We start from the raw sequence: 15,244 nt of genomic DNA on the forward strand, positions 1-15,244 counted from the left end.
ACGTCTCCACTATCGCCAAATTCGGATAGGATTCGGCATCGACAGAAAAGAGTCGAAATTATATATGGGGGCACCACACTTTCGTTTACTCTTTAACGCCATGTAGGTACTGTAACTAAATCAATGTTGATATTAATTAATAGTTTTAAATTGTTAAAAACACTGGAGAATCCTATATCGTATTTTTAACATTATAAAAATTGAACGGTCGATCAGCTGATTGGTTGTTAGAGCGACCCTTTCTCTCACTTGTCCGAGTTAGGTTTTTCTTATGGGCCCCGAGACCCAAGCAGAGGCCGAAACACATACAAAATTGCTAAAATCTATATAAATCAACATTTTTTTTAATCTTTGTCAGCACTGACATTAGTTATTTTAGGGTAGCTCTTTAAAAAATCATTTCAGCTCCAAATTTTTAATTTCCATTCTAAATGATCGCACTGCCGCACATAATAATATTTATCCTATATGTTATTGGTCTGTGATAATATTACTTCGTGCTAACTGCTAACCCAAACGTTTTATTTCATTGTTGAGTTGGAAATCAGAAAAGTGTGGCCAGTTGATTTGTCGAATGCCAAAATAACGTAAAATTCTCTAAAACTCAAATGATTGGCCAAATTAACTACACCGCGAGGCGGACGCCGGTGTATGCGTGTTTCCTCGACTTGTCGAAAGCTTTTGACCTAGTCTCATATGACGTGTTGTGGGGCAAGTTGAGGGATGCGGATGTGCCGACGGAGTACACGGCTATACTGAAATACTGGTATGCTAACCAGCGTAACCAGGTGAGGTGGGTTGGTGCTCTGTCGGACGAATACAGGCTGGAATGCGGTGTGAGGCAGGGTGGTTTAAGCTCTCCTTTGCTGTTTAACCTGTATATTGACCAACTTATTGAACGACTGAGTGGCACACATGTCGGCTGCCACATCGATGACATATGTGTCAACAACATAAGCTATGCTGACGACATGGTACTGCTCAGTCCTTCAATAGCAGGGCTTAGGAAGCTGCTTTCCATCTGCGAGACATATGCGGAGGAGCATGGCCTAAAATATAACTCAAAAAAGAGTGAATTATTAGTATTTAAGGCACCGAAAATACGGCCACGCCATGTTCCACCCGTGTGTCTCGGTGGTGTGAAGGTCGTGGATAAATTTAAATATCTTGGTCATATTGTCACGAGTGACATAGGAGATGATGAGGATATTGAACGAGAACGCAGGGCGTTGGCGGTAAGAGGCAATATGCTCGCCCGTAGGTTTGCCCGATGCACTGCAGACGTGAAAGTAACTTTATTTAAAGCGTTCTGTCAGTCTTTCTATACCGGTGCACTATGGGTGACATATACACGCCGAGCCTACAGCGCCCTGCGTGTTCAATATAATAACGCTTTTAGGATGCTGTTGAGGTTGCCGTGGCGCTGTAGCGCATCTAAAATGTTTGCAGACGCTCACACCAATGACTTTTTTGCCATAATGCGCAAAAAAGCGACATCTCTCCTGCAGCGCTTACGTACCAGCGACAACGGCATCCTAAAAGTAATTGCTGCCAGGCTCGACTGTCCCATACTACACCACTGTGTGGCGATAGCTATTGGGTCAGTAAAATAAAATTAATTGTACCTACGTGCTAATGAACTAACAATACTAACTTACTATTTAAGGAACAATTGTAACTAACATACTAACAATCTATGGATCTATTATGGTCTGAAATAAACGTTTATTTATTTATTTAAATTCTGATAGTGGAGCCGTACCTACCATAAGAATTTTATTTGGACTCGCGGCTCGCCGCTTGGGGCTTTGGCTAGCTGTGGTGCTTGCTTTATAATGAGCAATCATCTTTATTGATAACGTTTAAAAATAAAAACTACAATGCTACAAAACTAGTAAAATGACATTTGTGAATGACGTATAATCTTTTTTTTCGTGCCGTCAATGTTGCGTCAATGTCACTTGCAAGTTTCAATCTTTTAACTTTTTTTTCTGGTCGGTGGTTTCAATGTAAATTTTCATTAGAGGTCTTTTACATTCTATGATTATATTTTACGTTTTAACTTTCCGATAACACAAATATAACAGCGTTCCTCGACCCTAGTTCCTACGTGATTTTAGGTGACTTCAAAGTTCATACCCGAACACCATGGCAGGTTCGTATTTTTTAAATTTCAAATTTCGAACTTGTTTTTCATGCACTAACATTTTCCTGTACAACTCTTATCAGAGTTTAATACGGAAATTCTTAAGTTATCGCTTTCCTAAATAAATAACAGGAAAGGTAATTTTGATACATGATTACAGTGCATGAAACTGTTTAATAAACATTATAGGCATAACCTTTGATCTTGTTTATGTGTATGATTAATATTCTAAATGTTAACTAATTGACACTAAAAGAACTTTCAAGGTTATTTGAGCGGCTGCTGTTAAATTCTATTGGGTTCTTTTCAAGAGCCACTTCCTACCATGCCTCTAACTTTAATGTAAATCCAATGTAATAAATGATTTTATGAGCATTGTACCTACTATGATTTTCGAATAAACTAGGTATATGATGTAATACATGACTTTATAGTTTATGAGCATTATACTATGATTTACGAATAAACTACTTAGTAAATGTAATCTAGGTTCTCTTGCTATTAATGATTTAATATCCCTACAAAATTAACTAGGAATTAAAAATTGCCAGCCTAGAATTATTAAACCTGAGTTCTCTTACCAATGCCAGTTAATTTTTAATTTTTAATCGTTAATCAGATTTAACTAAAATGAAATTCTGGGTGTTTGTTGCTGGCCTTAGAATATATTTTTATAAAATAAAATTATTTTGACATTAAACCCTCCTTCAATAGTGATAAATATTTGATTTTGACAGATTTTGTATGGAAATTAGTTATAGGGAATAATTATAGGGAAATTATAATCAATAATTATTAAAAAGCTAAGTAGATGATGCCTGTGACTTTGTCAGTGTGGATGTGGATTTAGGTATTACATATCCTCTGGGAACTCTTTGATTTCATGGGATAAAAAGTAGACTCACTCTCCGTTTTCAACTATCCATGCAAAAATCACATTGATCTCTTGCAGCATGATTAAAGGACAAACCAATTAACAAACACACTTTCACATCACACTAATATTATAAAGCTTAAAGTTTTGTGTGTGTGTGTGTGTGTGTATGTTTGTAACTTTTTCATGCAAAAACTGGACAAACTTTAGAATTATTAGGTTAATTATTATGTTAAGTATGTTATATTATATTAGGTTAAGTAGGATCTATGTCTTGGATTAACACATACCTAGACTACTTTTTATCCCATAAAAATTCATGGTTCCCATGTTCCCGTAGGATTTTTTAAACATATCCACACAGAGGAAGTCTAGGGCATCTATTTTATAATATGTACTGGTACATTTTACAGATTTTATAGGTGCAATAAGACTTGAACCCAGAGCCAAACATCCATTTAAAAAATTGCAATAATAACCAAAAATAATGTTAATGCTAAAAATTATTTCTAAATCTATTAAACAAACATACAAAATGAGAGTGCATGGCTTTTCTTTTGCAGCGAGCGGCAACCCGTACGAAAAGCTGTTGAAAACTATGAACATCAATGGGAAAAGGTTCAAATATTATGACGTCAGCACATTGGGCGAGAAATATGGTAAGATTTAGAATTTGAAAGAAGAAAGAAATAAAGAAAGAATTTGAGAAAATATCATACACACAGCGCAGAATATTTAATAGTAGCTAACTCATTCTGAAACAGTGGTGTGCAGGTCATAGAGGCATAAATGCAATAAACTGCTTACCCCAGTTGTAATAGCTCAATGCATATTCTTAGGGTTCGTAGGAACCCTTAGGTCTGTCTGTCTATCTGTCCGTCGTGTCTGGCAAGAAAATCTATAGTATACACTATAGATTTTCTTTTATCTTACTTTGAAAATTGAAAATACTAATTATTTGTTCATGACATTTTTTTTGTGATGTAACCACAAATTCACGGTTTTCGGATTTATTCTTTTACTTGTGCTATAAGACCTACCTACCTACCAAATTTCATGGTTCTAGGTCAACGGGAAGTACCCTGTAGGTTTGTTGACAGACAGACAGACAACAAAGTGATCCTATAAGGGTTCCGTTTTTCCTTTTGAGGTACAGAACCCTAGATAGGCCTCTGTTCAACAGTGAACATCCACAGGCTCATATGATGATGATGTTTCCAGACCGCCTGCCCTTCAGCATCAGGGTCCTCCTGGAGTCCTGCGTCCGCAACTGCGACAACTTCCAGGTGCTAGAGAAAGATGTCAACAATGTGCTCAACTGGGAGTCCAACCAGAACGTCGAGGGGGGTGTGGAGATCGCGTTTAAACCTGCAAGGGTTATATTGCAAGTAAGTATTTTAATTTTAAAGCCTCAATAGCTCAACAGTTAACAGCAACTGCCGAGTTTCTCTCGGTAGGAAAGGCATTCCGAACCAGTGGTAGATGCAGTTGACCATTCAAAAATACTTGTAAAAGTTTAATTGAATAAATTGGACCAGAGAGCTGGCAGTTACCTCGGTCAGCATATTAGTCTGGCCATTCAACGAGGTAACGCTGCCAGCGTTCCCAGCACCCTGCCTCGTTGCGGTGGTTTAGATGATATTTTCGATTTGTAATTTTTATGTTCTAGAATAAGTTTGGTATTTTTGTTTTTTGTATCTTCCTATTACATCATCTTCTGTAATTTATTACCCAATATATTATGTATACATTGAATAAAAAATATTTTTATTTACTTAAAGTAGTGGACTGAAACCGAAAGATCGACGGTTCAAACCCCGCCCGTTGCACTGTTGTGCAATGTTGCTAATGTTGCTAATGTTGTTAATGTTGGTATTATACATATTATTTAATACATGTATTAGTGGTTTATGTATATTAGTATATTACACACCACCTGCAGTCTAATGTTCCTCACATTTTCCAATCTTTAAGGTTGCCTGGTAGAGATCGCTAATTAGCGATAAGGCCGCCTTTTGTATCTTTCTTCTGTCTGTGTTTTTTATTCTTTAATGTAATCCTTCTTGTGGTTGTGCAAATGAAGTGTATTTATTATATTATGGTCTTTCATTTATTTATTTTTCTCATTTTTATCATATTTTTAAAAAAACAACAAACAATAAAATAACAGGAACAACAAAAAATAAAATAAACAACGGAAATATAAAATACCAGAACAAACAGAAACATAACACACACATTTTTGCACGCGAATTAGAATAGAATAGAATAGAATAGAAATTCATTTATTGATTGAGGCAGATATTGGCAGATATTGGGAGAATTTTTGTATTAAAAAAAAGGGCAATACGCGCAATTTATAACTTAAGACCACGCGATTCCCTTCGAGAGAAATTTAAGGAAATAGATATCCTTACTGTAGCCTCTCAATATATTTATAATAACATAATTTTTGTAAGACAAAATATTCTTAGTTACAAGAATGTGATCTACACAATAGGCTAACTAGAAACAGAGACAAACTTGCAGCTCCTGCCTTCCGCCTCAGGAAAGTCCAAAAGTCATTTGTGGGTATTGGTATTACCTTTTATAATAAAATCCCGCAAACTATTTTGGACTTACCTTTGCACAAGTTTAAAAAATCTATTAAAAATATGCTCCTGAAAAAAGCATATTACACAATTGAAGATTATCTAAATGATAAAAGAGCGTGGATTTGACCTGCAGCTCGTTCCAGCAACGCACAAGACTGCAAATACTATTTTATACATGGCATAATCTTGTACCTATATCAAATATTTGAAAAGAGCAACCGCCGAGTTTCTTGCTGGTTCTTCTCGGCAGGAAAGGCATTCCGAACCAGTGGTAGATGCATCCGACTATTCGTAAGCACTTGTAAAAGTTTATACGAATAAAAAAGATTTTCATTTCATTTTCATTTCATTTCATTTCATTGGTTGATCCAACACACGATAAACACAAATATTTACAAAAAACATTCCTTAAAATCTAATCCAACAAATAGGTACCTAGTGTCCTAGCGTTGTGGTTACACGATGTAACCACAACGCTGGTTTTCTGTTCGAGCCCAAATTATGAGCGAGATTATGTCAAATTCCATATAATTTGCAGGATCTGACCGGCGTCCCAGCGGTGGTGGACTTCGCAGCGATGCGCGACGCCGTGAAGGGCTTGGGCGGCGACCCCGACAAGATCAACCCCATATGTCCCGCCGACCTGGTCATAGACCACTCTGTCCAAGTGGACTTCGCTAGAGTGTGAGTGCTCTTCTGCATTATACACTATCCACAAGGGAGCGTCCATAAATTACGTGAGGTGTTTTTTTGAATTTTCTGTCCCCCCCACCCCCCCTGGTGATATGTCGTGAGATTTTATTCAACCCCCTCCCCCATCCATTTTTTAGGAAACTTGTAACTGCCTTTCTGCAACACAGGTTTTTTCCTAGTGCAGAGGGTAGGAAACTCGTTCTCTTACCTATAATTTTAGTATAATATTAGATATAATATATTAAGTCCTTAGTTTTTAAAAAACTTGTAACTGCCTTCTGCAATACAGGGTTTTCCTAGTGCAGAGGGTAGGAAACTTGTTTCTTGTGCCTAAATTCTAAATTCAAAATAAATTATTCTTATTCTTATTCTTCTTATCCCCCAATCTCACGTGAGATTTTTCAAAATGTGGATTTCTTACGTAAACGCGTTGGATTGTTATTGTAAAAAGAAAAAAAAAATTGCTTCGTGTTTTTATTTACGACTATTTAAGACTAGTACTCAATATTGCTGAGAGTTATAAGTGTAATAAATAAATAAATACAATCTGGATTAAATGGACCAAAATAGTAGGTATAATTTTTTTTGTTTCAATCAGGAAGGTACCGACCGATACTTTCCCGGCATGTAAGCTACCTCTGTACCAAACTTCATTAAAATCGGTTAAACCGTTGGGCCGTGAAAAGCTAGCAGACAGACAGACAAACACACTTTCGCATTTATAATATTAGTATGGAGTATGGATATAACACTTGTTTTTTCTTTTCAGGCCAGATGCATTGAATAAGAATCAAGAATTGGAATTTGAGAGGAACAAAGAAAGATTTCAGTTTTTGAAGGTACCTTCATTTTTTTTAAAATTTCAATTTAAAAAGAATATAAGCCAAGCTGACTAATATTCCCCTTTCCCCTACAAATAAGCGTAAAGCTTGTGCTGGGAGTAGGTACGACAATAGTGTAACGGGCGGGGTTTGAACCGGCGACCTTTCGGTTTTCAGTCCGCTACTTTAACCGTTGAGCTATCGAGGCTCATGAATCAACAGTTTTAAAATCAATTTTTTTTAAAACTTATAGTTTACTAACTGATGCCTGCGACTTCTTCCGCGTGGAATAACTACAGTACGCGCAGAAAATAATGTACATGGACCTTTAGAATGACATTTCGGCTTTGTAGAGCGTTGTCTTTGTCACTCATACCTATATGTTGTTTTGTCGGTCTCAACAACAGAGACAATGCCCTCCAAAGTACAAAACCGTTATCTTTTTTTTTAATAGAGATAGCGAGCACCGAACTCGTTGAGACCGACGAAATGTCATATAGGTATGAGTGACAGAGACAACGCTCTACAAAGCCGAAATGTCATTCTAAAGGCCGATGTACATTACTTTCTGCTGCGTACCGTACTTTTAAGCTTGAACAGTCTATAAGTCAGGCAAATTGCTAATGCGCCTGGCCCCCATTTTAGTGACGTTAGCACTAGACTGAAGTTTCGAGCTGATAGTATATTTTCATTTCGACGTCATTTCAGTGTTAATGAGACATGGTATCATGGTAAGATACCATTCGTGACAGTTTCGCTATGAAAATACAGATGAAAACAGCAGTGGCGTGCAGGTCATAGAGGCATAAATGCACTGCTTACCCCAGTTGTAATAGCTCAATGCATATTTTTCATTATGACCTGCCATTAAACAGGTTCCTACCTAACTAATGCCTACCCTGGCTTCAAACCCTGTGCACGCCACTGGAAAACAGGGTAATAAACCAAATTACGTACCCGTGCCATGTCTACGTGCCTACCAATGAAAGAAATACGGCAGCTCACTGTCTGATATTGTAAATCTGAAATTAATAAAGTTCAGTTCAGTTCAGTTCATACAGACTTGTCGAAGATATTTTTTTTAAATAGAGATAGCGAGCAAACGAGCAGGCGGGTCACCTGATGTTAAGTGATTACCGCCACCCATGAACATTTGCAGCACCAGAGGAACCGCCGATGCGTTGCCGGCCTTTTAGGAATTTGTTGGTCCGCCCCTTGAATATTATGTTGTAATCTCCTTCTAAAGGTTGATATACATTATTTTCTGCTGCGTACTGTACTGCTATTCAATATGTACGCGGAGGCAATATTTTCTGAAGCACTCGACGGTATTGACCAGGGAATAACGGTAAATGGCGTATCCATAAACAATATTCGATACGCGGATGACACAATCTTGATAGCGGATAGTCTAGAAGGCTTACAGTCATTAGTCAATGTAGTTTCTTCTGCAAGCAACTCATACGGCATCAATATCAACTGCAAGAAGACCAAATATATGATAATCAGCCGATCACCTGTGCAGAACACCTCCTTGTATCTCAACCATGGAAATTTGGAAAGAGTCCAACGGTATCGGTACTTGGGAACCATGCGAAACCGGCGACCACAGTCTGGAAATACGGTGCCGTATTGAACAGGCAAGAAACGCTTTTATAAAGCTAAAAAGAGTTCTCTGTGACCGCAATTTAAAAATACCGCTTCGGATGCGGTTGGCACGGTGCTATGTTTTCTCAGTTTTATTGTATGGAGTCGAAGCCTGGACTTTAACGCAAGCGATGAGCAACAAGCTGGAGGCGTTCGAGATGTGGGTGTACAGGCGAATGTTGCGAATCTCATGGAGAGATCGTGTACGCAATACCACCGTGCTGCAAAGAATGGGGAAGTCCGCTGAGTTACTCAAATGTGTGCAAAGGAGAAAGCTCGAATATCTGGGCCATGTTATGCGCAACCCAAAATACGATCTACTGCAGCTTATAATACAGGGCAAGATAAAAGGCAGACGTAGAGCTGGCCGTAGACGAATATCCTGGCTCAAGAACCTTCGCCAGTGGCTTAACATGAGTACAAGATCACTGTTTAGGGCAGCAGTAAACAAGATCCAGTTAGCCTTAATGATTGCCAACCTTCGGTAGGAGATGGCACTTGAAGAACTTGAAGTACTGTACTGAAGTAATTTAACAGTTTTACTTTTTTTACAGTGGGGTGCCCAGGCATTTGACAATATGCTGATCGTACCGCCAGGCTCGGGAATTGTCCATCAGGTAATGTAAAAGCTAAACATAACCTCAACTGCTACCCATTTATAGTAACCGCTGAAAAAAACTGGCCAAGTGCGAGTCAGACTCGCGCAACGAGGGTTCCGTACTACAGTCGTATTTTTTCGACATTTTGCACGATAATTCGAAAACTATGATGCATAAAAATAAATAAAAATCTGTTTTAGAATGCACAGGTGAAGACCTTTCATATGATACCCCACTTGATATAGTCACTCACTTCAAAAGTTGAAAATATTAATTATTAGTTATGACCACAATTTAATTTTTTTGTGTGATCTAACCACAAATTCACGGTTTTCAGATTTTTCCTCGAATGTCAGCTATAAGACCTACCTACCTGCCAAATTTCATGATTCTAGGTCAAAGTCAAAGTCAAATGATTTATTCAAAATAGGTAATAAATTACTCGTATTGATGGTCTGGTATGGTGTTAGATTCAAACGGTTTTAGGTCAACGGGAAGTACCCTGTAGGTTTCTTCACAGACAGACAGACAACAAAGTGATCCTATAAGGGTTCCGTTTTTCATTTTGAGGTACAGAACCCTAACAAGACCTTATTCATCATCCTGACTATTCATAGTATAATAGTGGAAATGTTGTTGGTTTCCAGGTGAACCTGGAATACTTGGCCCGTGTGGTGTTCACGGGGGATGTGCTGCACCCTGACTCCGTGGTGGGGACGGACAGCCACACCACCATGATCAACGGCTTGGGAGTGGTGGGATGGGGTGTGGGAGGTAGGTTCATTCCACAAGCAATTTTAGACTTGCCTTTACACAAGTTTAAAAAATGTGTTAAAAGTATGCTCCTAAAAAAAGCATATTATACAGTCGCAGACTATGGGCCGGTTGTTTCAACAAATTTTGACGGACACGTAACCTTTAAATATGGCGCTAACGAACGTAAGAAAAGAAAAAGCGCTGATTCAGCATCTATTAGCGCTAACGTTCGTTAAAAAGTTACGTTTACGTTAACCGGTGCTGGCGCCATTGGTGATCGTCAAATCAGTTCGTAACTTCATACTTCTTACAAACGGAATATTTTATTTACAAATTATAATGGAATCAATTGAATTCAATGCTTTTAATGGTAGTTTTTTTGAAGATGAAAGAGAATTTTTAAAAAAGAAAAAGTGTTTAAAATGCGAAGTAGCAATATCAATAACTATATAATTTAACTAGCTGACCCGCCCCGGCTTCGCTCGGGTGGAATTTTCGAACCGCGTCATTTACGGGAGCCGCGCGGGTACCTTACTCATAGATCTAAACTCCCCTCCCGCACGCGCACCCCCGCCTTGGTGACGCCCACTTCGCAACGGGTCGTGCAGCAGAAATCGTAATATTTTAATTTCGCCATAACTTCAAAACCAAACGTCCAATTTTAATCATTCAAAGACCAAATATTATCTCCATAAACTGTTCTTAGTGATGAAATCATTTATTTTGATAAGGATTAATAGCATGAGTAAAATAAACGCGTTTAAATGTAGTCCAAAAAAAATTCAAGATTTTTAAATAAAAAAATGGTTGCTGTGCCTCACTCGACATAGATGGGTATAGTGTGTCGCGGACTTTTTTGTAGATATTTATAAGATCTACAATTAATTAGAACATTTTATGGTTCTATCTTTTATAGTTTAGGCAGCGTACGCAAAATAAGTAACTTTTCTGGTTGATTTTTTACACCTTGTGTCCGAAAAACCCAAATATCTTACGGAACCCTATTTTTTTCCAAAATAAAATATAGCCTATGTTACTCGTGGATAATGTAGCTTTCGAATGGTGAAAGAATTTTTAAAATCGGTCCAGTAGTTTTTGAGCCTATTCAGTACAAACAAACAAACAAACAAACAAAGTTTTCCTCTTTATAATATTATAGTGTAGATATAAAATGAAATAAAAAAGGATACGGAAAAGTAAGTAAATTTTTAGGGTTAGTTTCGTAACCAGAATAACAATGACGAACAGTTTTTTGTATAATGAAGCAACGCTCTTAAATTAACAGATGTTAAAATTCGTCTACGTCTGTTAAATTTTAACGAACGAATCTTACGAAGACCAATGGTTTGAAACAACCGGCCCTATGTAAACGATAAAAAAGCTTGGATTTGACTCGCTCCAGCAATGCACGGGGCTGCAATGGCTTGTATAGTACGGTATAATAACATTGTAAATTGAAAAATTAAAAAGAGCAACCGCCGAGTTTCTTGCTGGTTCTTCTCGGTAGGAACGGCATTCCGAACCAGTGGTAAATTAAAACTACCTGACTATTCATAAGCACTTTTAAAAAGTTTACATGAATAAAAAACATTCTATTCTAAACATTCTATTCTATTCTATTCTATTCATCCAGGATATCCACATTTTTAATATACCTAGATCCATACTAATATTATAAACTAGGTGATGCCCGCGACTTCGTCTGCGTGGATTTAGGTTTTTTGAAATCCCATGCGCACTGCCCAACAGTTTGACCGATTTTGATTAATTTTGGTACAGAGTTAGCTTACATCCCGGGGAAGAACATAGGCTACTTTTCATCCCGGAAAATTGATGAGTTCCCACGGGATTTTAAAAAACCTAAATCCACGCGGACAAAGTCCTGTGGGAACTCTTTGATTTTCCGGGATAAAAAGTAGCCTATGTCACTCTCCATGTCTTAAACTATATCCATGCAAAAAATCACCTGGATCCGTTGCTCTGTTGTGATGTGATTGAAGGACAAACCAACAAACAACATTTTTGATATGGGTACTGATTTTTTTAAGGTATTGAAGCGGAAGCAGTGATGCTAGGTCAAGCTATAAGCATGCTGCTACCCAAAGTGGTGGGGTACAAACTGGTGGGGGAGCTGGACCCCCTGACCACCTCCACTGACTTAGTTCTTACCATCACCAAGGTAAGTCATCATCATCACGATCAACCCATCGCCGGCTCACTACAGAGCACGGCGAGGTATGTATCTCGCGACAGGCTTGCGACAGACGTAAATCTCGCGATCATTGCTGTCACACGTCCGGCTAGAGAGAGACAGCAATAGCCACAAAGCAAAATAAGAAGAAGAAGAAGAGAGACAGCAAATGCACTATCGCATTGCTACTGCTGTCGCTACTGCAACGTTTTACGTAATCACCCCGCGGGTCTCCTTTAAGAGTGAGAAGGGTTATGGCCATAGTCTACCACGCTGGCCATGTGCGGATTGGTAGACTTCACACACCTTTGAGAACATTATGGAGAACTCTCAGGCATGCAGGTTTCCTCACGATGTTTTGCGTCATCGTTAAATCTTTAAAGCAAGTGATATTTAATTGCATAAAACGCACATAAGTCGGAAAAGTTAGAGGTGCGTGCCCGGGATCGAACCCCCGACCTCCGATCAGAAGGCGGACGTCCTAACCACGACAGCTTGGATTAAAATATTACTACTTGAAGGGCCTATGCATATTTTTAGGGTTCCGTACCTCAAAAGGAAAAAGGGAACCCTTATAGGATCACGTTGTTGTCTGTCTGTCTGTCTGTCAAGAAACCTACAGGGTACTTCCCGTTGACCTAGAATCATGAAATTTGGCAGGTAGGTAGATCTTATAGCTGACATTTGTGGAAAAATCTGAAAACCGTGTATTTAGGGTTAGAGCACACAAAAAAAAAAAATTGTGGTCATGAACTAATAATTAGTATTTTCAACTTTCGAAGTGAGTGACTATATTAAGTGGGGTATCATATGAAAGGTCTTCACCTGCACATTCTAGAACAGATTTTTATTTCATAACAGTACAGAACCCTCATTGCGCGAGCCTGACTCGCACGTTTTTTTTATTTGTACAAACAACATTTACAGTAAACAGAAAAAGAGAGTAAAAGTGGACAGGGAAGCACTTATCTCCATATGAGAGATCTCTATCTGTGACCCTTGGCAGTCTCGCACTGCATGTAGAGAGGGTACAAGAAGAAGATAAAAATATTATCATTGTTTTATTTTTTAGAGGGTCTTTGGACGGGGGGGGAGTTAATTTTTTAATTTAATTTTTTCAAAAGAAGTTCATCACTTCAAAAAACCTTCTATTTAAGTCAAATCATCTATTCAAAGTAGGTTCTTGGTAGGTACTATTGAAGATGATGTAGTGGTGATAATTAATTAATGATGTAAACTACGAGGGTTCCAAACGCGCCCAGGTCTGAGAAGAGCCCTCAACTCTATTATTTATTTCTTTGTTCTAGCACCTCCGTTCTCTGGGCGTGGTGGGTAAATTCGTGGAGTTCTTCGGTCCAGGCGTGGGCGCTTTGAGCATCGCAGACAGAGCCACGGTAGCCAACATGTGTCCCGAGTTCGGTGCCACGGTGGCTCACTTCCCCGTTGACGAGAGATCTCTGCAGTACTTGAGTCAGACTAGTGAGTTATCTCCTTCTATTCTCTGCGACCCTAGTACAGTAGCCGGCATGAAATATTGTACATCGATCTTTAGAAAGAGATTTCGGCTTCGTAGAGCGTTGTCTCTGACGTTTTGTCGGTCTCAACGACAGAGACAACGCTCTACGAAACCGCTATCTCTTTCTAAAGGTCGATGTACAATATTTCCTGCTTGGTACTGTACCTATGTTACGGTAAGCGTAGGTGCTTTGAGAAACGCAGACAGAGCCACGGTCGCTAACATGTGTTCGAGAGACGAGACGACAGATCTCTGCAGTACTTGAGTCAGACTAGTGAGTGATCTTTTTCTACTTTCTGCGACCCTAGTACAGTACCCGTAGTACAAGATTTTACGTCTCACCAAACCAAACCAAATTCGAGAGTCGAAATACTTCCGCGTTACAGTAAACTGGATCTTAAACGCCTTGTTTTAAAGCTCAAGTTTGTCTACACTTCTACAGCCAGCGCTCCAAGCGGAAACATTGCGAAATTAAAATCAGTGGCATTGAATATTTGACTTCAATTCAAGGCTGTTTAGGTCCATTTTACTGTAACGCGGAAGTATTTCGACTCTCGAATTTGGTTTGGTTTGGTGAGACGTAAAATCTTGTACTACCGGTACAGTAGCCGGCATGAAATATTGTACATCGATCTTTAGAAAGAGATTTCGGCTTCGTAGAGCGTTGTCTCTGACGTTTTGTCGGTCTCAACGACAGAGACAACGCTCTACGAAACCGCTATCTCTTTCTAAAGGTCGATGTACAATATTTCTTACCGGGTACTGTACCTATGTTACGGTAAGCGTGGGTGCTTTGAGAAACGCAGACAGAGCCACGGTCGCCAACATGTGTTCGAGAGACGAGACGACAGATCTCTGCAGTACTTGAGTCAGACTAGTGAGTGATCTCCTTCTATTTTCTGCGACCCTAGTACAGTAGCGCGCAAGAAATATTGTACACCGACCTTTAGAAAGAGAATTCGGCTTCGTAAAGCGTTGTCTCTGTCACTCATACCTCATTTAGTTGGCAACACCGCGTCATCACTTCGGGTGTTCGCACTTTCTGCTTAGACTCCAAATAAGCAAGAGTTGAATGAATATACGGGTTGATTTAGTAATTTGTGAGTTTAATTTTTAACAATTTTGTCGGTCTCAACGACAGAAAACAAATCAAAACAAAAGAAATCCGCCATTTTTTTGTAATATTTATTTAGTGACACTCGCGCCATCAAGACGAATCTTATCAAAATCGGTTGAGCCGTTGAGTAGCTACGAGCGGACATAGTGATGAAAATACATGTCAAACACATGACTCTCCCCTGTAAGGTCTTACCACAGTCGAGTAAAGAACCATATTAATACTTTTTAACCGACTTCAAAAAAAGGAGGAGGTTCTCAATTCGTCGGAATCTTTTTTTTTTTTTATTT

The 15,244-nt window shown here is 38.7% G+C and overlaps 1 protein-coding gene across 1 annotated transcript in view; it reads left to right on the forward strand.

Moving 5' to 3' along the window:
• Positions 1–1,976: 1,976 nt before the first annotated feature.
• Positions 1,977–15,244, forward strand: part of LOC117995222 (cytoplasmic aconitate hydratase-like) — a 48,262-nt gene continuing 34,994 nt past the window's right edge. The window contains exons 1-9 of the mRNA XM_069508180.1: positions 1,977–2,155; positions 3,584–3,679; positions 4,242–4,408; positions 6,153–6,298; positions 7,077–7,146; positions 9,330–9,392; positions 10,022–10,148; positions 12,179–12,309; positions 13,629–13,800. Of these exons, the coding sequence (XP_069364281.1) occupies positions 2,149–2,155; positions 3,584–3,679; positions 4,242–4,408; positions 6,153–6,298; positions 7,077–7,146; positions 9,330–9,392; positions 10,022–10,148; positions 12,179–12,309; positions 13,629–13,800 (979 nt within the window). The 5' untranslated portion in view covers positions 1,977–2,148. The remainder of the gene's footprint in view (positions 2,156–3,583; positions 3,680–4,241; positions 4,409–6,152; positions 6,299–7,076; positions 7,147–9,329; positions 9,393–10,021; positions 10,149–12,178; positions 12,310–13,628; positions 13,801–15,244) is intronic.

Source organism: Maniola hyperantus, chromosome 28, assembly GCF_902806685.2.
Source record: "Maniola hyperantus chromosome 28, iAphHyp1.2, whole genome shotgun sequence".
NCBI lineage: Eukaryota > Metazoa > Arthropoda > Insecta > Lepidoptera > Nymphalidae > Maniola > Maniola hyperantus.